The sequence below is a fragment of the Alexandromys fortis genome, unplaced genomic scaffold, assembly GCF_014885135.2.
Source record: "Alexandromys fortis isolate MF-2015 unplaced genomic scaffold, M_Fortis_MF-2015_v1.1 scaffold_28, whole genome shotgun sequence".
Classification (NCBI taxonomy): domain Eukaryota; kingdom Metazoa; phylum Chordata; class Mammalia; order Rodentia; family Cricetidae; genus Alexandromys; species Alexandromys fortis.
The window spans coordinates 2,708,952-2,733,431 of record NW_026067901.1 but is presented as its reverse complement, the minus strand read 5'-3'; the positions used below and the strand labels follow the sequence as shown (position 1 = coordinate 2,733,431).

The 24,480-nt window shown below is 44.9% G+C and overlaps 1 protein-coding gene and 1 long non-coding RNA gene across 4 annotated transcripts in view; both read left to right on the top strand.

Annotated features, from left to right (window-relative positions):
- Positions 1–24,480, top strand: part of Ano6 (anoctamin 6) — a 170,254-nt gene that overhangs the window by 28,446 nt on the left and 117,328 nt on the right. For 2 of the 3 annotated variants that reach the window (XM_050128712.1, XM_050128706.1), the window contains exon 2: positions 9,844–9,906. The exons of the other annotated variant lie outside the window; for it this stretch is intronic. In XM_050128712.1, coding sequence (XP_049984669.1) covers positions 9,844–9,906 — 63 coding nt within the window. The remainder of the gene's footprint in view (positions 1–9,843; positions 9,907–24,480) is intronic. 3 annotated transcript variants of the gene reach the window in all.
- LOC126492355 (uncharacterized) lies at positions 9,923–19,574 on the top strand. The gene is made up of 3 exons (XR_007589568.1): positions 9,923–16,956; positions 17,074–17,177; positions 19,352–19,574. It is a non-coding gene; the product is annotated as an uncharacterized lncRNA (long non-coding RNA).

The following is a 24,480-nucleotide window of genomic DNA, read 5'->3' as shown; positions in this document are numbered from 1 at the left end:
AGATGCAAATTCCTGCCCCATCGTGAACTTTATGTGATTTAGTTCACCGTTTAAAATTAGCTGACTGACCTCCAAATTATTTTAAAAAGTGAATCTTTCTGGGAAGCCGAAGGGCTGAAGAACCTCAAGATGGGTTGTGGTTCCTTTTCCCCTCTCATTTGGCCCTGTTCCTCCGATTTAATTGAAAGTGAATTTGAGCCCCCTTTGCGCTCGCTCTCTCTCTCTCTCTCTCTCTCTCTCTCTCTCTCTCTCTCTCTCTCTCTGCAGTGCGTGCTCTCCAGAGGCAATGCTAGTTACACCCATGGCCTTTTAGACCTGCTCCCGGGTACACCACGGCCCCCTCCCTGTTCTCCTCTGTGGCCCCATTGCTTCTTTCCGGATCCTGGACTTCTGGAATACATTTCGACTGCTCACAGTGGGGCTCATTCCCACCTCTCCCTCAGCCACGCAGGGAGTCACATCCCATCTGGTTTTCCCCTCCCTTTGAATGGCACCCTCTGTCCACCCACAGTGTTCCATTTCCTCTTCCTCCTTCCACCCGTTCCCTCTCTGTGTTCTCAACGGAACGTCATATCCTTCAAATGCCCCGTCTCTGTGTTCTGAGCCAGGCTTCTGCTCTTTCCCAGGGACCGCTTGTTTCTGGGCCTGCTGTGTGACCACATCTTGGTTTGAGTTTCATTTTGCCGACTTATTCCAAACGCGTCCTCCTCCCCTCTATTTCCAGATTTATCTGTCTAAAGCAGGTCTATGACTGTGTCTTCCTCCAGGACCTACATGCCGTAAGGGAGGGAAGCCATGGCCTGTGGCGGGGTTGTGAAAGGACCTGTGTGGGAAAATGACAAGAGCAAGAGTTCATTTCTCAGGTTTATAATCATGCTAATCGGGGTCCCAGAGGAACTTCTCCGAGAAAACGGGAAAAATGAATTTATCTTGTCCCTGTAAATCAACCCAGTGAGAATAAGAAAAGAGAAAAGAAATGAAGTTTTGAAATGAAAATACTTATTGTTGAATTCGCCCTGGCTGCCTGTGACCTGTGTGGTCCTGGACAGTGCCCTCATCCATGATTATGATTGATAGTAGTGATGAAATGATTCCATAGTCACACAGGCTCTGGGACACAGTACACATGGACATTTAGTAGAATTGAAACACGTTGAGTCATTTGCACAGGCACACCTGTTTATAAAGATGGGAGACAGTGATACTACTTAGCTGTGTACAGTGAGGTCACGATTGTTTGTTTATCCTGTCCATTTTCTCTAACAATTATTTGTTACTTTATCATTTGCATGCAAATGGATGGAAATAGAAAACACTATCCTGAGTGAGGTAAGCCAGACCCAAAAAGAGGAACATGGGATGTACTCACTCATATTTGGTTTCTAGCCATAAATAAAGGACATTGAGTCTATAATTAGTGATCCTAGAGAAGCTAAATAAGGAGAACCCAAAGAAAAACATATAGGCATCCTCCTGAATATTAACCTTCATCAGGCGATGAAAGGAGACAGAGACAGAGACCCACATTGGAGCACCGGACTGAAATCTCAAGGTCCAAATCAGGAGCAGAAGAAGAAAGAGCACGAGCAAGGAACTCAGGACCGCGAGGGGTGCACCCACACACTGAGACAATGGAGATGTTCTATTGGGATCTCACCAAGGCCAGCTGGCCTGGGTCTGAAAAAGCCTGGGATAAACCCGGACTCGCTGAACATAGCGGACAAGGAGGACTACTGAGAACTCAAGAACAATGGCAATGGGTTTTTGATCCTACTGCACGAACTGGCTTTGTGGGAGCCTAGGCAGTTTGGATGCTTACCTTACTAGACATGGATGGAAGTGGGTGGTCCTTGGACTTCCCACAGGGCAGAGAACCCTGATTGCTCTTTGGGCTGAGGAGGGAGGGGGACTTGACTGGAGGAGGGGGAGAGAAATGGGAGGCGGTGGCGGGGAAGAGACAGAAATCTTTGATAAATTAAATAAATTAATAAAAAAAAAGAAACAGAGGATAAAGCCACATTCCTTTATGTTTCCACCCATTCTCCTCTTGCCTTCTCCTGCCTCAGCTCCTGAACCTTCTGCCTGACTTTATGGTCATCCTTAACTCTTGAGTACTGTGTTCCTCATTCGCGCAGGCTTCTGCCTGCCCCTGTTGTCCAGGTTATTGCCACCGTCCCGTTACGATTTGTCTTGACCTCACTCATCATCCCGTTGGGTTGAGTGTTAGGACGCCTGTTTAAAAGGCGTGCCTGATTTCCATCTGTGTACCCCGTGGCACGCTCTCCTCCGGTATGGGGATTTCACTAGAAGCTGGAAATCAAACCTGGTTTAGTTGCCGGCCGTGCCCTCCCTGTTGCGGACAGTCCTAACAGAAGGAGCGAGCGTGGGGCTGCATAAGGGTGATCTATGCTAAGGGATCTCTGGGGCAGGGCCTCCAGAGGGGGAGACGGAAACAGTGGCTCTTGGGAAAAACATTGGGGTGGTGTAAGTGTTTCATATTCCTATTCAAGAGATGATATTTAAAGTCCTGACTAGTTGTTTCCTGAATCGATAACACAGAGCCAGGGAGGTGTTCCCAGTGGGAGTTTTGCATGGAACAAAGGCAGGTCATGGGAGAATGGGCCGGAATTCAGAATGGTGAGGGACTGGGCTTGAGGTGGGTTCTTCTCAGTGCTTGGCATGTGGCAGACACTCAGAAATGTTTAGATTGCATATTATCCCTTCTCCTGATATATATAGTGGGCTTAGGAGTTGGGAATTCCCACAGAATCTATGCAATACTCTCCATATATGTCTGCTTTTGAGAATTTTTCCAGGGGAAGGGTTTTTGGATTTTACCAGAATCTGTTAAAGTATCATATGTGAAAAGCACACACACACATACACACACACACACACACACACACACACTCCCCCTCCAGAAATGGGTGATAGAGGGTCAGAGCATAGAAATGGTAGGAGGGTGTATTGACCCCAGTGGAGCTTGGCAGGGGTGCCCTTGACGCCCACTGGGCAGGCCCTTACCCGCTAAAACCCATAGCGACTGGCCAAGCTGATTCTGGATGCTGACTTCAGATACTTCTTCCAGATCCTTAAAGCAGGCTGGTTTCTGCCTCGTTTGCTCCAACTAAGCCATCTTTCCCTGTAGCTAGCTCTTTAGGGGCAGGAAACATGGTTTGAAAGACTGGAGAGAGAAAGGGAGTGCCCCATGTTTTATTCTGAGGTGCCTCTGTGAAGAGAGCAGGCAAGCAGGCACAACAAGCCTGGTTCAGTGATATCTGTTTTCTTGCCTGGAAGACTGAAGGAGCACGAACCTGCCAGAGATAGCGTAGTCTGCTTCTTCATCCCCTGCAGCCCATAGAGGGAGATTGAAGTCCCCAGCCTTTAGGATCCTGCCCAGGCAGATTCCCCACTTGGGGCCTAGACATAATGGCCCTCTGCATACCTTTGTTCTAGAACACCGTGGACCTCGGCAATGTTGTTTGTGTTTCTCTTTTTATCAGGCCAGAGTGGCTTATTGCGGAAGTACGCATTTTTGAAAGAGTGAATTTGGCTTTCCAGCCTAGAGGTAACGAGTTCAGTTTGTGTTGTTTGTTGAGCACAAAGGAAGCTCCCGACAGCTGGAGAGTCTCTGGTAGTCTTGGCTTAATAAGGCAAACAGGGCTTTTGTGGGAGGGAGGCTGATCTTAGCAAAGATAGGAGCTGCCTTTCCACAGGGAGGGGTTTGGTTCAGTGTTGATCGGCGGCACCTTCTGATGCTATCCGATTGCTAAACAATGTGGTCAATTTCAAGTCCTTTGTTCTATAAAGGTCATGGTATGACATAGAGGGCCTTGTTGGTCATACCGGCCCTCTGGACTGTCTGGGAGCACCTTTATCACTTAGAGTTGGGTAGCTGTCAGAACTCTAATGTTGTGGTTTGTTTTTTTTTTTTTTCAAAGCTCAGGAGCTAGCTGGGCACTGTATTCAGCCCTGCTAGGGTAACAACAGATCATGGAGGGACCTTTCAGAGGGCTCTGAGGATCCACGACAGTTAAAGAAAGGAATGCAGGATTCCGAAACAGGATTGTCAAAAAAGGAAATGCAAGCTCCTTCGTGTTTTTTCTGGCGTATGAGGTCACCGACCCGTAGTGATGAATGTTTTTCTATTATTGAGGAACAAAGAATAGGAGACTTTTCGTGAACTTGATTACACGGTCTTCACTGGGACTGGTTAGGAAGTCTGTCGAAGGTTTTGCTGCTCTTCTCTCCTAGTGACTGTCAATGCTAATACCTTCAGCATTTTACTGCTGCTCCTTGGGATTAGACAGTCCATTTGAACAGGAAATAGAAGGAAGCTTATGATATGGCTTGATCACCTGTTAAGAACAGGCTCAGAACTTCCCAGGAAGGAAGCGTTGTTGTGTCCATTTTGGGGGTTTGTAAGACAAACAGCATTCCTGATGAATGGCAGTTCTTTCTGTCTAACATCTGCCCGAGTTTGTGTGACTATAAACGTCTTGCTTCTAGTTCATCCGCAACTATAGTGACTCCATTGTGCCCTCAGGTCATCTCTGTATCTTGTCCCAGGTTCCTGAAAACATATATTGTTTCCTGAGAACAACTGCTCATGAATGTCCAGGACGAACCTATCCGTTGAGACTGTTTGCCCGGCTGAGACACGCTCAGTAGTATAACAGGTCTGAAGTGCTTGCTTAGAGAAAAAGGAAAAAGAAGAAAAGGAAAGTATTTCGTTATAATAAAGATAAAAGTCTTGATTAACATGGCTTGAGTTGAACTTTCATGGGGAAGACAAGCATCATGGGAAAAAAGTGATCGGCAGTGTAGAGTCCATCAGGGTGGCAGCAAGCTGAATCGACTTTGATCCGGATTTAACCGGCTGTTGATAAACCTTCATATCTCCCACCTCAGCTGTACCACACCCCTTTTTATCTGCAAGTGCTGAATATGTGAGCAGTTAGAGAAAAAATTGGAAGTTATGGAAAACTGCAAAATCAGACATTAACAAACATTTCCCACCCCCAAGTGTTACCCCCTAAAGAGCAGCACCGGACATGGTTTAGCAGGCTGCCTTCCCGCCCTCGGAGGGCTTTTGCAGCTTTTGGCGGTTCTCACCTGCTCTTTCCGCCCCCTGCTCTATACGTATTCCTTCCACTTATTTCTCTCTTTCATTGTGATAATATGTATATAACATTTATCATTTTAGCCATTTTCTAATTTCCGTGGCACTAAATCATATTCAGTTTGGAACCATCACTGTTATTCATCTCTGGAACTTTTCATTATCTGTATTCTACATCTGTAAGATCTCACAAACCACACTAAATAGCTGAGTAATATTCTGTCACATATGACTGACTGTATCCTATTTACCTGAAAACACATAGCAGATACTTATTTTGTGCTCACTGTCATAGTTTATGGCTAAAATAATAAACAAAATATGGTATCTGGGGGGATGGGGTGGTGACTTGCCAGTTAAGGGCACTGGGTGTTCTTGTAAAGGAGTTGGGGTCTGTTCCAAGCACCCTCATGGAGACTCACAACTGTCTATTATTCTAGTTCCAATTGATCTGATGGCTTCTTCTGGCTTCTTTGGACCCCTGGCATGCACAGATAGACATGTAGGTAAAGCATCTGTAATGTAAAAGTAAAAATAATATTAAAATAATGGTGTTTGTTCTAAATGACCTTAGAATCCAGGAGGAAATGGCCAGTTTGATGGCCAGCTGTTTCAGCGCAGGGTTCGTGGGGTCATATAAATGAGGGGAATTTGGCTTGAGGTTTCATTTGTGAGATCATTCCTTGATTGTTGCAAATCTCATGCATCAGTTCTTTGCTTTCATAAATAATAATAATTACAAAATGTTTATTCATGCAAATCTTTGGCCTTTTTTCATATTTAGCCTTTGTTTTCTCCCTAAAGGAATTTTTGTCATTTTTTTCCTTTTTGTCTTTTTTCATCAGTGTTCCACTGTGTCAGTTGCCGCCCTCCCGCCTCTGTTCCAATCTCTGGGACTCTAGGTGTCCTCTCCTGTTTCTTTCTATGGTGGTATTCGCCTTCCTTTTTAAAGATGTATCCATACTGACTGGTGTCTAGAGCAGGCATGAGTCACGCTGGTGAGCCTATTTCTCATGCTCTGGTGTGCCCCGCCCACAAGTTATTGCAGAGTGTTCTCTGCATCTCTTCTTCTACTGGAAAGTTTCTGTGAAGTCTGGGAAAGTCATCCAGTATATCTTACCGAGGCTCATTTAGTGACGTTGGGTTTTGAGAAGTAGATCATACTTTGGTGATACAGTAAATGCAGGGCCTCTTCAGGATTGAACAGAACAGTTTTTAGATAAAGTCTTACGTTAGGGAGCAGGGATATTCTATAGACGTTTGATATATTCATTTGGTAATGCCTGAGAGTTGATGTTTAGTTGTTAAGACACATCTCAAACACTTGCATATTGATGTTAGTGTACATGTTTTTAAAATATACACTAAATCTTCCTCTTAAGGTCAGATTTACTGGGGAAAAGTGTGGAATGTAGAGGTCATGGCTTGCCTGATGCTTGGCAAGACCGTCAGCTGTTTCTTTAGCATCATACGCATGGGATGTTATCCTTGTTGAGTTAGATATGGTGCCTTCATCTTAGAAGGACACTAACCTCACGACCAGGGGCTGTGAGAGTAGGAATTAGAGAAGAGAAAGGGCCTGGGATTTGGTCTGGGTCTGAGTCTTTGAGCCCTGAATCAAATGTTGTACAGCTGGGAAAATCCCAGGGATAAACCTAGACATTTTCCGGTGATTCAGATTGTAAAACATTTCGCTGTGTTATCAAGGCCTTTCATGTAAGAGTGGAAGGAGTGATTCCTCTTTTTCTTGTCAGTTTTTTAATGCTAGCAATTCCGTCCGTAATTAAAAAGCATTGGCGTTTTCCTTATGAAAATGGCTTTCCTGAGTATAACGTGGGACCCACTAAATCCGGTTGTTTAAAACCCACTGGCATCGGCCTATGCATGCAGTTCCTTTTGTGTGAAAACAACTTAACATTGATTTTGGGCATTCTGAGTTTGACAGCGTCAGCTTGCTCATGAGTTCCAAGAGGCCCTGAGAATCCAAGCAGCCGCTGAAGAGTCTCAGGGATTCACGGCTCCGCATGCTCTTTAGTTGATTCTGCTTTTCCTTCTGCAGTCTTTGTCTGCTAGGGCAGCCATAAGAGCATCACAGAACAGGTCATTAAACAACAGAAGCTTATTTCCTCACAGTTCTGGAAGGCCTAGGTCAAGGTGTCAGCCCTCCTGGTCTCCTGAGGTCAGCCTCCCTGCTTGCACGCAGCTGCACCCGCCCCTGTGTCCCCATACGGTTTTCCTCTGTGGGGCCACACACACCTCGTATCTTTTCCAGAAAGAATTCTTCTTTCAGCACACCCGTCTGATTAGGCTCCGCCCTAGTACCCTCGTGTTAGTTAGCATAATCATTTCCTTAAAGGCTGCAGCTCCAAGTGGAGCCCTCTGAAGGAGCCAAGTGTTAGGACTTGGACAGGGGTGTGTGTGTGTGTGTGTGTGTGTGTGTGTGTGTGTGTGTGTGTGTGAAAGAGAGAGAGAGATTCTGAGTCACAGTTCCCTTAACATTGATTTAAAACAGCATTGTTTTCTTTTCGTATGGGGAGAAGGGTATAAAGAAGAAACCAAGATTAGCACTGTGCCACGTTACTGTCTGTTATTAAGTGGGGAGGGGGACAAGGAGACCAAAAGCTGCGTGAAACTGCTTTGGAGGATAGTAAGGGAAAACTACGTTCTGTCTCCTAGCCTTTGCCTGGCAAGTAACTTCTGACATTTGCGCTTTTTTTTGTTGTTGTTGAGGCTGAGTGCAATTTTTCCCATGTGTTAATGTGTCATAGGGGGGCATCCATACACTGACTGGCCTGAAATGGTATGTAGCAATTCATCCTGTGTGTGCATGCATGCATGCGTGTGTGTGTGTGTGTGTGTGTGTGTGTGTGTGTGTGTGTGGTTTCACTTTGGTCAACTATCAGTGGCCATTCAGGCTGTTTCCAGGGCCACGCCCACTCCTAACTGCCAAGGTGGAGAACTGTATTCCCTTTAAAGCCTAAGATGGAAAGAACCACTTAATAAAGTGAGTCAGCCTCTACTTTGGGTGAAAAAAAAAACCGGTCTCTGTTTCTTAGCTTCCTGTTTATTGTTGGTTAGTGCTGTGTGAATTTTTTAGCCTCTTAGGAGAGGCCCATGCTGTGCAGGGAGGGATTTTCCTTGGCCACTGAGGTCATCTCAACCCTCAGCCCTGCCCAGGGAGAGGGGTCTGTCTGAGTCACTAGCGGGAGTGCCCACTTGCAGTTAAGTCGAACAGCCTTTCCTATGAGAATGAGACTGTTGCCTCTGACTCCTTTCTGCCTGCCCCCGGCCTCTGGCAAGGTGGCAAGGAGCCAGCTTTCTGATGGAATGTACGCAGTCTTAACCCTCACCAAGATCTCAGCGCAGGCTGGGAAGGCCATCAGCTCCTGAGGTTAGCAGACCAATGCGACCTGGATGCTGAGGGTGGAGCAGTGCTCTGCTTGGTGCAGGGTTTCCCACGCTCCTCTCTTTGCCTTAGGTATCACCTGCCGTTATTTTATAAGCTGCACTGAGGTGCAGAAGCTCTTTATGTTTCTGGAAATGAAGCCGTCTCTTAGAGGTGTTGCTCATTTCCCGGCTCCTGGAGAGTTCATTTTCACCTGGGACTTCTAAAACACACATGACCAGTGTCATATTTACCCGGCTGGGAGAAGCACTAGAAGAGAATAGCTCTCTTCCAAAGCAGACCTTTGGCTCCCTTCACAGTCCCAAGGAGGCCCCGAGGTGACCTGTGTCTCCCTGATGGTGTTAGTATTTCTGATGGTGTTAGTGATTCTGTTGTGCTATGGACATGCACGTCTGGGCCTGGGCGCGGGAAATGTGTGATTCAGCAACAGATTTAAAGGGTTGTTGGCGTGGTTTCTAATTACTGTTTGTTTGGTTCGCCAGTGCCTAATAAGTAGATGTAAGTAACCTCAGGAGCGTGGAATGCAACACTCGTGTTACAGGCAATCATGCAAATCAAATTCTACCCCAGGACTGCAGAGCGCACACCGTGGAGCCATTGTTAGAGAAGCATGCCGTTGGATTTTCTGCTGTTTGGAACTTTCCCACCTGTCCTGCACCGGCATGAAGGACACATGCACCTGAAATCAGCTACCCTGTGTAAACCCATTTCAAACTCACTGGCGGTCTCTGGCGTTCAGTTTTCCTTTTTAATTTAACAGGATAATGAGGGAGGGAGAGACTTCCCTGCTTCTCTTCCTTCCTCCTCCCATCCTCTGTTGCCCGTATAGGAACCTAAAGCACAGGTCTGGACCAGTGGGTGCCAACCTTAGGTACAGCTTGGCACCAGATTGGGAATTTTCAAATGTCTAGGATGTGGTCTCCACTGGGGTTTTAAGAAGCATATCTTCAGGTTAAGGGGCCAGGGATTTGAGCGCTCGCTTTGTGAGGTAAATCTCAGCCCTGACCACACACTGGTGGCTCCTAGAGGTTTTGAGGAAACCCTGATGCCCACCCAATAGACCACATTTCTGGAGGGAACGGGGTTTCTGAAAGGCTCTGGGCAATTCTGATGTGCAGCAAGAGTCTGGCCAACCGACTAACTGACCTAACCATGTCCTAACATAAGGAAAAGCGAGATCCGGGAAAGCAGTGACTTGGTCAAGGTCAGCCCTTCGCTACAGAGCAGGCCTGGGACTCAGGTCTGATGCCTCTTCTGGCCAACGCCAGCCCGTATGTTTGTTTATTGTATTTATTGATCCCTCCTCATCCTTCAGGTGATGTTCCTGACTCCAGGAGGCCTTTTCTGGCTCCTCATTCTCTCCTACCATCCGATCTGGGTAAGATCCCCTCGGTTGTGTTTGAACGGCACTTTTCCTTAGGATTCCCCTCACTAGCGCGGTCGGTTCTGGAGAGCAGCCCCTAACGTTCTTGTTCATTGTGTAACCTGACGCATTAGGTTTCTAGGTACCATTTGTTGAACTGCTGTTCCCTAACTTTCGGTTAATCCGTCGGCCTGCATGCGTTGCTAAAAATAATCAGATTCTGTGTACTAACTCTGGCAACTAAGTTTGCTTCCTGTGGCCTGCTGCATTATGGGTCGTGATCCTGTGGTGGGAGGGGATATTTGGAAAGACAGTGTTAATGGCAGAATAATGAGAACAAGATGTTGGCGTCTTGGCATGTGGACCAGGGTACTTTGACTAGCATGCTGCCGTCAGGGTGCTGACGTGGTGAAATGGAGCCCGTGACCCCCTCGGCAGATCGAAAGTGATCTGATGAAAATAGAATTTCATGGAAATGTGCTTTAAATCATCTTTGTGTTCATGCTGAACACGTAACTCTGAGAGGCCACAAGCCAGATAGCTGAGTTAAATTCCTTGGCTTTGAACATGCCAGTTTTCTTAAGTGACGCAAGCAATGCATTTACCTCTGTCATTCTGGATATTTAGAACCGTGGTTTTTCCTGGGAAATCTCTGCCAGCTTGGTGTGCCAGTGCTTCCTGGTTGTGGCTCTGTAGCCTTTAGGTGGTTGTGGTGCTCATTGTAAATGCGACCCACAGAAAGATTGTCATGGCTGAAACCTTCTTGGAGCCGGGACTGCAAACTGGGCAGTGTTGCAGGTAGATCCTAGGATGCGGCGGTGTTGAGGCACGGTGGCCAAAGTGCATAGACCTCCTTTGAAATCTGCAGAAAACAACTCACAGGCTCATTGTTAGCAGGGACTGTCGCAACACAACCGGGGTGTGTGGAAGTGAACCCGTCACGCGTCAGGGGAATGCTTCCCAAACAAACACTCCTGAAAGTGTTAGCGGAAAGAAAACAGATTTATTTGGAGATAAATGCAAACCATTTCTGTTGCCTGTTTTCTGAGACAGGTTCTCCTGTTGCAGGCCCTGAACTTGCTATATCTCGAAGATGTTTCTAAACTCCCGATTTTCCTGTCTCTCCTTCCTTAGGGCTGGATCACAAACGTGGGCCACTACACCTAGTTCCAAACTGTAAAACATTTTTATATTGAGTTATTTTACTATATTGTAAAACATGCGTTTTTCGTCACTTTTAAAACAAAAATCTCTCCAGGACAGCCAGAGATACACAGAGAAACCCTGTCTCGAAAAACCAGAAAACAAAACAAAAACAAACCCAAAATATTGAGAACCATTTCTGCTGAATTGCGTTTTTATTGTTTGTTTGTTTTATTTTGTTTTACATTTTGGATGAAGAATTCAACAAACCAGTAAAAAGACTAGTGATGAGTAACTAACTTTTGCTATCCAAACTTCAGAGGCCTGGCTGTATTTTCTAGAAATAAGAAGGAGGAGAGAAACTAATGTTTTAAACCTATAAGGCACAATCTTCCCATCTAAGTCACCACTATTGACCTTCTGTAACTGAGCTGCAATTTGGGGCTCAGGTTTTACAAGTAAACACACTCCCCACCTCCCCCCAAAAAGAGCTGGAATTTAAACTCAAGTCTTTCTGATTTCAAAGTCCTGTGTCTTTGGTCCAGTGTTGAGGTCTCCAAATAAGACTGCGTATTAGCGGAGAGCATTTCCTATCCTGCTGGAAGAGCACACGCTTTAGCTCAGTGTTTCTCAACCTTTGAGGGGTCAAATGGCCCTTTCACAGGGGCCGCCTAAAGACCATTGGAAAACACAGACATTTCCACTATAATTCATAACAGTGGAAAAATTACAGTTATGAAATAACAATGAAATAATTTTATGGCTGGGGGGGTTCACCATAGCATGAACTGCCTTAGGAAGGTTGAGAACCACTGCGTTAGCTTCTTGGATTTTCTATTAAGCACTGATAAGTTGATGAGATGACATTATTTGTGATGTGCGGAGAAAAGGGAAGCAGGGTCCGTCTCAATGGGCGTGGGAATTTTTGAGCTGCCTTGAAAAACAGCATGGTGGTTTATGAAACAGAACTGCCAGACAGTCCTGGTTCTACCATGTGCTCAGAGGAGATGAAACCAATGTCTGTGTTTCTGTGGCCTTTGAAACATTATTTGTAATAGCTCAAGTATGGAAATACATGTCTATTGATGATAAATCGATAAAGAAATTATGGGATGTGTGTGTACATATGTACACACCTATGAGTATTATTTAGTCATAAAAAGAAGGAATTGTGCCATTTGTGATACCATACAAGAGTCTAGAGGAATTGTGTTAGTTAAAATATGGCAAAAACATTACTGTTCATTTGTGGAATCTGAAAAAGTCAAACTCATAGAAGCCGAGAGCTGAGCAGTGGTTGCTGGTCGTCCAGGCCTGGAAGAGGAGCATGAACAGGTGCTGGTCTAGCAGCACCTTAAGTTCAAGGTAAGTGCATTCTAAAAACCAGGTGTGCAGCAGCGTGGTGTGGTGAGTGGTAGTGAACCCAACCGAGGTGACGTACACACAGTGTGAGTGCACAGCAAAGCACTTTATGTGAGTGTGTTCACTCTACAAATTACGTCATCCTAAGAGGGTGGAGCTAACGGCCGCCTGTGGTCTAAAGTCATAGCTTTAGAAATCCGCGATCTGATTCTCAGATACGTTTGATTTGGAAGAAGCAGATGAGCCAAATGATTTGTGGTTTGGCCTTCATCACTGAGATCCTGGATTTGAGAATCCGGCCTCCATGGCGTGCTACCTACATGATTGTGGAAAAATCTGTCTGCCTTAGTTTCTGCATCAGTCAAGTGAGACATCATAGCTTCATTGCACTATTTTCTTCCCATGGGCTCTGAGTTAGAAAAATATAGTAGCCCTATAAAATGGTTCTGTCCTATGTACACAAATCTTGTTCTCTCTGCTGGGACATTGTCCACTTCCTGTTTAGGAAGCTTGTCCATCAACTCTTTATGGTTCACAGGTGGGTTACAGGGTTTCCTGGTTGCTTCCTGGAGATCTCTGACTAAGCTTGGTGGATGAGACGTGTTTATTCTAATCAAGCTGAGGATCACTATTCTGGCCTCTTCGGTCATCTGAACACACAGCTAGGTGAGGAATGCCTGGATGGAACCCGTTCCTGCGTAGTCAGCCACAACGTGTATTTGTGTGGAGTTCAGGCTTATCTGGTGTGTCACCTTCTGAAAATGCTCTGTTTCCCTTGCTCTGGGGTGCTACTTCATCGGAGTTCTGCGCACAGCTCACTTCCTTCTATGAACTACTTCCCGGTTTGTCTTCCCAGCTCCTATATTCTTTGGTCCTTTGTTAGCGTTTCTTGACTGTAGGATGTCAGAAAGTTGACTTTTTTTTTCTGGTATAGGTTTCTCCACATATACTTCTGTACCCCAAGGATTTCAGTTACAAACCCTTTTTAACTATTTTGAGTTTCAAGCTCTCTATCTGATGAAATCTAGATTTGCTTCATGCCTCACATACCCATCCTGCCTCTTCATCTGCTACCTTCCCCATCTGTGGATGGTTTTACCTTCTCCCTGTATCCAGAGTTGAAATGTTGTCCTCACGTCCTGGGGAAAGTCTTGGTTTCTCTTTGGTTGTCTTCATTCCCTCCAGGACTTGAGTTTTCATTCCAGAACGATTTTGCATTGGTCTCCTCTGTCTCTACTTCAGTCGTCCTTGTCACCTGCCCTCAACAGTGTTCTGATGTGTGACTCCCACCATTGCATCGGAGAGCACTGTGATGCTGCGGGGCCCCGGTATTGCTTGCCCGGAAGTGTGTGTTTCGCTGGGCTCCATCTGGATTCTTCCTCTACCTCTTGTTTGTTGCTGAGCCTCTTATCTCTGCCTTCCTTTGGGGTCACGTTGGCTGGATAGCATGGCATGTCTGACGTGAGGATGCACTCTCTCTGTCTTTTCATTTCTTTCAGTCTTGCGGGTTGACACCCAGGCGTTCTCTTAAGCACACGGAAACACTTTCTGCTGTCCCGCCATCAACTCTTCCCCTTTCCCCCAAAGCTTTCCTTTTGCAGCCAACTTTTGTCACATCCTTTCAGGGCTCGGATAGCATTCTCCCGGGACTCTCCTCTCACCACCAGCCCCAAATAGTTGCCTGTGGCATTATCTGCCACAGCAGCCTGTGTATTTCCTTCCTATCACTAAGCAGTGTAAGTTATTCTAGAAGTACCGACACCAGGCTTCGGCTGCAGAATTCAAGCTCCCCCCAAAGAACATTTTATGGTTTGTGCATTGGTGCATCTTTACATGCACAGTTGTAGGTCCTGGAGCTGCTGAGATGGACTCCTTTTTTCTTTTAGTCTCCGTGATTGACAAAGAGCTCCACTACTGAACTGCATACGTGCTTCTTCCTTTCTGTACAAACCCATTTGTGTATTATTTCATGTGTTTGTGTGTGCGTGTGTGTATCCCTGCATGAGTTTATGTACCATGTGTGCAGGAACCCATGAGAAGGCATCGGATTTCCCTGGAACTGGAACTAGAGGCATTGTGAGCCTCTAATTAATCAGAGGGATTATGAGCCACCATGTCGGTGCTGGGAACCATAGTTGGGTCCTCTGCAAGAAAAGCAAATGCTCTTAACGCTGACCCTTCTCTTCGGTCTCTCTTTCCCTTTTAAGGAGAGAAAAAAATGGAAAAAAAATTGAAAAAGATTTGCAGAGCTAGCCGTATCCTTTCATAATTAGTCAATTAAATAATTCCTAATCTGTTGTGAAAGCGGCACTATCTCTTATTTGTTGTTCCCTAGAGACCAGAGTTTTCATCTTGGTCTGATTCTTACAGTCATTTCCCTGCAAAATATTTCTAATCAACATGCTGAAATTGTATTTTATCTGTTTTTCAGTTTTAGGCATTATCCTTTGGTGTCAGTGTTTGCTTTCTTATCTTCTTGCCCCTCGTTTCTCTGTTCTCCTTTTGCCAATCATAATCATATTGTAATTGTACTGTAATTTGGGTGAGATCGATATTCAGTGTTTACTTTATTGCAACTGTGGAATCTTCTCCACAGATGAGCCGTTTAATATTGTTTGGTTTATGTTTTCTCTCAAGATTAGTTTATGTGACCAGTATTGACTTTTTTATCATTAATTTTTGATAGAGTTATGAATAATTCAACTTCAAATTCTTTACTACTTGTAAATCTCCGTTCTGTATAACCAGCCAATGGGGAATCTGTCAGGCCCCGAAACCCGTTCCTCTCGGTGGAGAATGGCTTCCACTTGGCACCATCCTGCCCTCTCCTTTAGGCTGTCTTATACAAAAGCCCTGCTGTGTGTTGTCTTCATGGTTGGTTTGTGAACCCATTTCCAGTGCCTCACAGAGGAAGTGGGATTCCAGAGATGAGAGACCCGTGTCTGAAAATGCCTCATCCCCCTGGATCTTAAGTGATGTCTTAGCTAAGTGTGAATGTTCGGGCTGGAAGCTGTCAGCTTTCAGAATTTTTGGCACCTTCTTCTTTTCTATGTGTTTCTCGAGCTATTTCTTCGAAAGTTGCATACATCAGATTCCAAAATTGAATCTTTTGTATGAAAACCTTCCCTGTGGAATTTTGTAGGCGTTTCTTTTTGAATCCTGATTTAGAAACCTTGGTTAACGTGTGGATCATTTGCAGATCCTTTCACTCTGGAAGCCCTCCCTTCATTTCCCTTTTTTAATGTCCTCGGCTGATCTGGAACTCACCATGCAGCGGTGATTCTCAACCTTCCTAATACTGTGACTCTTGTCACGTGACTCATGTTGTGGCGACCCCTAACCATAACATTATTTTTGTTTCTACTTCATCTGTAATTTTGCTACTATAATGAATCATAAAGTAAATATCTGATATGCAGGATGTCTGATATTTGACCCCCAAAGGGGTAACCACCCTTAGGTGAGAACCACTGACATAGACCTGGCTGGCCTTGAACCCTCAGAGGTCTCCCTGCCTCCCAAGTGCTGGGATTAAACCCTTAGATTGAGAATCTCTGATGTAGACCAGGCTGGCCTCGAACTCTCAGAGGTCTCCCTGCCTCCCGAGCGCTGGGATTAAAGGTGTGCATGTATTTCCTTTCTTTTAAAGGAGAAAATTTAGTTCTGGAAGCAAAATTGCCTTTAATTCTAGAAAAATAATGTACTTTGTGCTCGAATATTTTTTCTTCCTTTCTAGTTTTTCTGGTCATGAAAACTTCACTCTTCTGATACTGACACCCACACTTGGCACAATTCCCCTTTGATTTCTTGGTCAGCTTCGTGAACATTCCCTGATTGTATCTCTCAAGCCTGCTGGTGAATTTTTAATTTTGCCACAATTTGAGGTTCCATAGTTTTTGTCCTCCAGGTGCTTCTCTTTTGGTAATGTTTTCTGTTCTCTCACAGGTATGTTCGTCTCCGATGATGAGTCTGAAGATGTCCTGGTGTTGTGTCCCCCACTCTACCCTCCCCCTTCTTTTATCTAGGGGATTTTTTTTTTAACAATTCCTCTTGCAATTCCAGGCTTCCTCCACAGTGACTTGGCTGGACTGTTTGATTTTTAGGAAGCCTTGATATTGGTATTTTTAGGTCTTTATTATCGTTGACTCCAGCTATTTATGAAATACTTCAACCAGAATGTAAACTTTACATTTTTTCCTTCCTTTATAAAGAAAAAAAGGGAGGATGTAGAGGTGGGTTGTGAGCATGGCTCAGGGCACTTGTGTAAGGCTCTGTGTTCAGTCCCTAGCGCTGACAGCCCGCCCCCACCCCCCACAAGGATGGTAGTTTCCTGTGAGAAAATAGAACCAATGAGAGAGGTCTGGGTGGAAGTCTTGGGGTCTCCACATTGACATTCAACTTCTGTAAACTCTCTTCTCTGTGTGGATCTCCATTCTGAGTTGAACTTAGAACCAGTCCATGGATCCTTGCTGAGGAAACCATCCTAGTGTTTGGTGGAGTTGGGGTGGAGGCTTCCTGTCCCACCCCCACACATTCACTACCACCATGGAAGGTAGGAGGGTGGGTAACTGATTTTTTAATAAAATTTGACTCAGCCATCCTGCCTCACCTTTGCCTCCTCTTCTAGAAGAACCTGTGTGGTTGTAATGAAGTTGCCTCTGGCCCTTCCTCCTTTAGGATGGAGCTTCTCAAGTGCCTACACCAGTTGCTACTTGCCTGGGGCTTTCTCTGTCTTTCAAGCAGGCATTTGCCGTCCTGTGCCCTTGTTGGTTTCTGTGCTGGTAGGTCAGGATTCTCACTGATACATGCTCTGATTGCTGTTTATCAGGCATAGAATCGCATGTTTCTGTGCAGGCTCTGACTCTCCAGTTTATGCGTGGTTACTTCTGCTGAGGTGGGAGGACAGGGAAGGGAGGAGACTTGTGGTCTGTTCCTAGATTATCCACACCTCTATAACCATGAAGGCTCTTTCCTGGCCTCCCATCCTGTCCTTAAGACCAAGGACCCGAAGCAAATGGTTTCAAGTCTCCTTTTACTCATAGGCTTCTTTCATCTAAAGAATCAAGACGATGTGTAGCTGAGCACTAGCGTAGGGAGTGGAGATGCTACAGTGGACAGAAGAAATGTGGAACTTACGTTTCCTTGTGTTAGTCAACTCAGCAATTCCAAAAAAACCCTTGAAGTTTTAACTAAAATGGCAGCCCATGTTTCACGATCAAGAAGCTTGTAAGAGGTTAAAGATTCTGAAGTTTTTTCCCCTGTGGGCATTTTTGGTCGGTGGCCAGTCAGTACCAGAGTACACTGGATTCATGTTCTCCCTAGTGAGAAGATAGGAAAGGAAAGGAACAAAGAGGCGTTTTCCCCTCTGTGTCCCCTGGAAGGGAAGGCCTCCTGGGAGGAACTGCCAGGAACTGTGGTGTCCTTCCCGTTAAAGCTGTGCATGTGGAGATAATAGTTCCATCTGTATATTCTTTTCTCCAAGTTGCTTTTCTCAGTTGGGACTGAAGATAGTGGGCATTGCCTGTCACTGTGGTTTTGACTGGAGAGTTTGATCATTAACCCAGCATACTCCTCTGTGGTCAGTACAGTGACTGAGGAGAAATTGGGATTGTGACATCTTGACCTCATGGATTAAGGACTGGGGATGGCTTCCCTTGGGCAGATCCCACAGGCTGATCACCCCTCCCCAGTTGCAAGCACAGAATCTCCTCTGCAAGGTGTGCAGATTATTCTGGAAGTCCAGCAGGTAGTTGATATTTACACAGTCCTTGCACTGACATTTGGGAACTATTACTTTAGGAACAGGAGGCCAAGAAAACAACAACAACAACTCAGACTCAAGTATTTGCAGAACTCAGAAAAAAATAAAAAGACTGAAAGAAGCCAGGATACCCGGTCAGCTGACCCTCTCTTGTCAATCACGGAAACTGAGACTCAGCCTTCCTCAGTTGCAAATAATGCAATATATATATATATATGATATATATATCATACATATATATCTCACATATATATTACTTGAATAGTTGTAATCACATTTTATATTTCTATAAGTGTGTTGTTCTACTGTCATCTCTCATTTTTTCCTTGCATGAACCTGTGGGGTTGGGCACATGCATGATGTGTGTGTATTTGTTCACGTGGCTATGTGCACAGATACATGTAGGTGTGGCTGCTTGTGGAGGCCAGAGGTTAGAGACCTGCCTTTATCTCTCCATCCTGTGTACATATATATTTTTAGACAAGGGCTCTCACTGAACCTGGAGCTCACTGATAAGCTAGGCCAACCGGCTGACAAGTTCAGGGATTTGCCTCTCTGTCTTTCCAGGCTCCCAGCACTAGTGTTACAGATGTCCCACATATGCCTGGCCTCTTATTGGTGCTGGGGATCCGAACTCTGGTTTTTGTGCTTGCAGGACTGGAAGTTTTCTGAATAAGTCATCTCTCGTCCCTCATGCCTATTTTTGATGCTAACATCTTCACCTGGTTATGCCTGTTTTCCTCAATGACCCCTTCCTGTTTTTCTTTCATTCTTTTCTCTCAATAAATTTATATATGTGAGAATATATCATATAAATTTCATCTGCAAAATAAACCACGGGAAAGATATAAAATATGCTTTCTTTAACTTTATTGTCACCTAAGTTCTGCTTTATGCCATTGATTCTTTATTAAAGATTTAGTAGAGTCAAAATACAAAGACCTTGGCTAGGCCCTGAACATCTATAGCAGAAGAGGTAGATTTTTCTCAGGATTCTTGCTTGTACCCTCTCATTAAAATTTTAAACTTTTAATTAACATAGTAATTGTACGTGGTTATGGAAAGCAGTGTGACACACACACACACATATCAAATTAGAATTACGTGCATATTTGTTTATGTTAGGGACACTCTAAATTCTTCCTCCTAGCTACTTGAAGTGTATAACTGATTGTTTATCTGTTGTTTTTGCAGTGTGCTATACAGCATCAGAAGGCTTTATCTGACCATACCCTGTGCCTACTGACTGTCCTCACTGTTACGTGGTTTTGAGACTCTAGAAACCACAGTTCTGCTCTATTTCCATGAGACCAGCGTTTGTGCTTCTGCATAGAAGTCAGAAACATGCAGAATGTCTTTCTGTGCCTGTCTGGTCTCACTTCATATGGCGTCCTCTCGTTTCATCTATGTTACTGAAAACGGCAGAAATTTCATTATGGTAAATGTTACTGTGTTTTTCCACACATGTTCTTTATCCGATGGTGGATCTCTAACTGATACCAATCTGGGGCTGTTGTGACTGGCTTTGGTGTGTACAGAAGGGAGCAGATGTTGTAGGGATTTAGATTCATTCTAATTCTCTCTTCCCTGACCCCACCCTCTCCCCTCATTATTTTTGAGAGTTGAGACAGGATATCATATACGTATGATACTTATGCCCCTCTCCAGGTGAGATCTAACTATGTAGCATAGATTAAGTTCCTTTTCCCCCTGTCTCAGCCTCTCTAGTGTCGGGACTACAGGCCAGTGCCACTACACCCACGTTTAACAGTCTCTTAATTTGCCTTATTTATTTGAAAGCCATTTATAACAAATTGCCCATGTTTTATTTACTGTTTCCCTTAATAAAAAAATACACTTTCCCCTTCTCTGATTTCTCTAGATTTTTTATTGTAATCAATTGGTGATTTTTTGATTGTAAATATTTTTTTCATATAATGTATGTGATCATGGTTTCCCCTCCCTCATCTTCTCCCAGATCCTCCCCCTCCCCCACCTCTCCAACTCTAGCCTTCTTTTACTCTTTCTTTAGAAAACAAAAAGGCAAACAAGCCAAGCAGAATAAAACAAAACAAACAAAAAATAAAGAAAAAGCTTGGTCGAGACACCCATGGACACATACAAAGTCCATAAAATCACAAAGTCAGAAACCATCATATAGAAACAAAAGACCAGTAAAATGAATAGAAAATGCTAAACAGAGCATTATAAGACCAAAAAAAAAAAAAAAGAAATTCAAAGCTACCACTGAGTTCATTGTGGTTGACTATCTACTGCTGGGCATGGGGCCTGCCCTCGAGTGTGTTAACTAGACTGCTATAAAATGATGGTCTTAGTTCTTTTCAGTTACAGAAACAATGCGTGCTGGTTGCACACCGCAAAGTGGTTTCCTTCATAGAAAGTCTTGAAAGGGTTTACAGCAAGAGCTGCTTCATCAGAGTTTTGTTTTCAAAGGTCACTTTGGCAACTAAGAGGAGATGGAGTCTGGAAGAGGGCAGAAGGTGCTAACAGGACAGGCACCAGGGAGGTACCTTTGTACAGAGGACAGACGGGCAAGATAGACAGTGGAAGACAGAGTTCAGAATCCTCAGCCCTGTCAGATGCTGAGTGTGCTGGTGTAGGGCAGGGGAACGGGGACGGTTGGAAATGAAGGAGAAAGGACTTTAGGGTGAGACCGCGCATCTGAGACGCTAGGACATTTCTGTGTAACACTGTCACATACACAATGGGGACATTGGAATCTGGAGATAAGAAATGAAACCAAGCCAGGCATTGAAACAAAGATGCGTCAAGAGATACCATGGCGAAAACTGTTGGGGAGCCCTAAGTGTTCCCCGAAGGGGAGGTCCAGTCAATGAGGAGATACCAGTAGAGGAATCCAGAAAGATGAAAGGACCTCGTACACAGGGGACACCTCTGTAATCTCTGCACTGGGGAGGCCAAGGAGGAGGGAGGTCTTGACTTCAAGGCCAGCCTCAGCTATGAAGGAGCTCAAGGCCAACCCAGGGTGCAGAAAAAACTGACAGCCTCTCTTCCCAGCACACACCAATAGAATGCCAGCAAGAGTCTTTAAAAGTCTTGGTCAGCTGTGACAGACATCACTGAAATGTTTGTGAGGCAAAAATGTAAGATGGTCGTAGGCTTAGCAGTTTAACAGCCAAGGTGGACCTTTGCTGGAGCAAGTGCGGGTGGAATGCACATTGGATGGGTGCCAGCTGCACCTAGATGCTCATCAGTAGCTGTAAGGATTTGGACTCTTTTTTTCTTTCCCTTTTCTTTTTTTTTCTTGACTCTTTTTTTCTTTCCCTTTTCTTTTTTTTTTTTTTTTTTTTTTTTTTTTTTTTTCCCCTTTGGTTTTTTGAAACAAGGTTTTTCTGTAGTTTTGGAGCCTGTCCTGGAACTCACTCTGTGGACCAGGCTGGCTTTGAACTCACAGAGATCCACAAGTCTCTGCCTCCTGAGTGCTGGGATTAAAGGTGTGCACTACCAACGCCCAGCTTTTCTTTTTTTCCTTTTCTGTTTCTTTTCTTGTATTTCTGGGATCAATCTAGGACCTTGCGCATGCTAAGCAAGCCTGTCGCCTTGGAGCTGCACTCCCAGCCCTTAGGATTTTGGACTGTGTTCTAGTGCGATAAGTGTGCTGGGGAAGGCTGACTAAGGTTGTTGTTTCAGCCACTTGCGATAACCTTATCTTTATTGTTTTATTCTGATGATAAAGCACTAGATATTTAGTGTAAATGTCTTAAGCTTTAAACATATAACCTGGAATCGTGTCCGCAACTATGTTTCTTTCTATGTAACCACTGTCATGTGAGGTATGCCCATCAGGATTCCTGTGTGGTAACACATGTGTGTGCATGCACAGACACGTCACAGCAGTTTGCAGACGTTCAGTTTATAAAGATACAGGCTCCTGGGATTGCTTCCTTCCTCAAGCTGAGTTTGCTGCTGTGGGATCGTCTACAGACTACTTTGTTCACGTCAGAAGTGCCGCCGTCTGCAGTTAGCTTTGCTGCTCTGTTGTCTGCAGCTTTTTCTGGGCGTTTGAGCTTTCGCTAGACATTGTTGTGCCCTGGCATAGCTTTCCTCAGACATGTAGCATCCTTGGGCATATTTGTATCTCTTCCGATCCACGTTGCAAAGTTCTCAGAGTGAAATTGTGGGGCCAAAGGGCAAGCACATCTGACATTTTGATAATGCTTCATTATCAGAAGAGCTTTTTTTCCCCTGGTCATTATCATTGTTAAATATAGATGGAAGATATGTGACCATGAGAAAGGTTAATATTGGGAAGACTAAAGAGTAATTGAGGTCGTGAGGGAAAATGCTGAGTAGGCAGTAGTCAGAGGGTCAGTGGGGATGGGGACCTTGGTCCAGGAGGTGGCTTTTTGCTGAGGTCAGAGGGGAGAAGCCACCCAGCCGTAAGGAGGAGGGCGACAGGATCCTCAGCATTGCTGTGTCCACAGACCTTGCCCAGTGCAGACATTCCAAACATTGCACTGCTTAGATGTATAGTCGAATAGTTAGCCACTCCTTCCAGGAGCTCAGCGGGGCTCCCATGTAATAGTGTCTGCTGTTATGTTTTTAAAAATTAAACGTTAAGATTTCCTACTGAAAGCAGTTGAGGAGTTGGGGATCTGGAAGGTCATTTTTGCATAGAGAACTCTGGCCCAAATTAGAGAAGACACCCGATTTAGTCATTAAAAAAAAATTTAATGTTTCGTTAGCATATCTTAACTATACATAATGGGCTTCAATATGCCATTTTCACGTATGTACATAATGTCTTTAGGCCATCTTCACCCTGCTTACCGGCTCTAATCCTCTTCTGTTTATGAGCCCCACTTCCACTTTCACTTTGGGCTCATGTGTGTGCACGCTGGCATCTGACCCCATGAATTTCATTATGATTTGTTTACAGGAGCGTGGCTGGGAGCTTGTTTACAAGCCGTGCACCTTATACCCATGGTCACACCACTGAGGAAGGTCTCCTGTCCCTCACCAGTCACTATCCGCTTCTAAATCCTCAGAGGTGGGCAGGGCCTCATGAACCCCAGCTTCCATCATGACAGAATGCTCTGACAAGCCCAGTCCTTTGTGGATCATGTAGCACTAACCACGGATGTTTTCAGTTCCGTGGCGCAGCAGCCACGTTATGCCTGGAAGTCAGCCACTCTCTTGTGTCCTTGCTTCTCCAGCTCTTTCTGCCCCTTATCTCCGATGTTCTTAGGGCTGCTGTTTTTGTCCCATTTATGGCCAGACATTCAGCGGTCACCACTGATTACTGCAAAAAAAAGGAGTTCCTCTAATCAAAACTCCCAGGAGCTCTAGTGCAGGGAGTAAGCTTTGCTGTTTGGAATGCAATTTGACAGGCCCTTTAGGGTCACTTAGCAAAACAGCAATAGCTTCCTCACGGGGGACCTTTGCTCTTCCCAGCCCTAGGCTTTTGACTGAGTTTACAGGCCCAGATAGCAGTTCTCTCAGGGGAGCAGGCCTCAGATCATATTTTAAAAAGTCACTGATTTCTCCTATAACAAACTTGCTACCGTTACTCCTTGTCTGTCTGGTTGACATTGTGTGTGGAGGTCACAGCTGAACAGGTCTGTTGATAGCAATTTTCCCTCAGCAGCCTACACAGCAGGGTTCAAGGATGGTTAGGCCACCAAAAGGAGGCTTCCAGTCCAAATCCCCTGATTTCCATGGATTTCTTTGTGTCCTGTGACCAGCAGTAGGATCTTCTTACCAGCTAGTGTCAGTGGTCAGCCACGAGCAGTGACGATTACCTGTATTGCTTTTGGGTATCAGGGGTCCCCCGGAAACAACTCATATGGGGGAAGCCTAGCCCTGAATCTGGGATTTCTGTTTAATAACCTTATTGGTCTCTGATAGCAGTTTTATCTCCCTACACGGGACACCTCCATTCAAACTTAAATTTGGTTCTGGTTAGCTTATCAGCAGTCAGATTTTCTTTGGTCTTTTTTTGTGTACTAGTTTTGGTTGACCCCCTTTCCTTCCCCCTCCCCCCCATTTCTCTGCCTCCTGTCTGCTTAAACCTTAAACCTTTCCACCTCCAGTTTTCCCCTTTAACTTTTATACCACACATTGGTATTCTCTCCGGCTTCAGTTTTTTCTTTTTAATCAGAGTGCTTCAAAAGCTTTGGGAGAGAGAGATACAAATGGAGATGCACAGGGAGAAGGAGGGAGGGAAGGAGAAGGATATAGAAGAGAGAGAGAGAGAGAGAGAGAGAGAGAGAGAGAGAGAGAGAGAGAGAGAGAGAGAGAGGGAGACTATTTTTTGTTTTTTTTTTTTTTTGTTTTTTTTT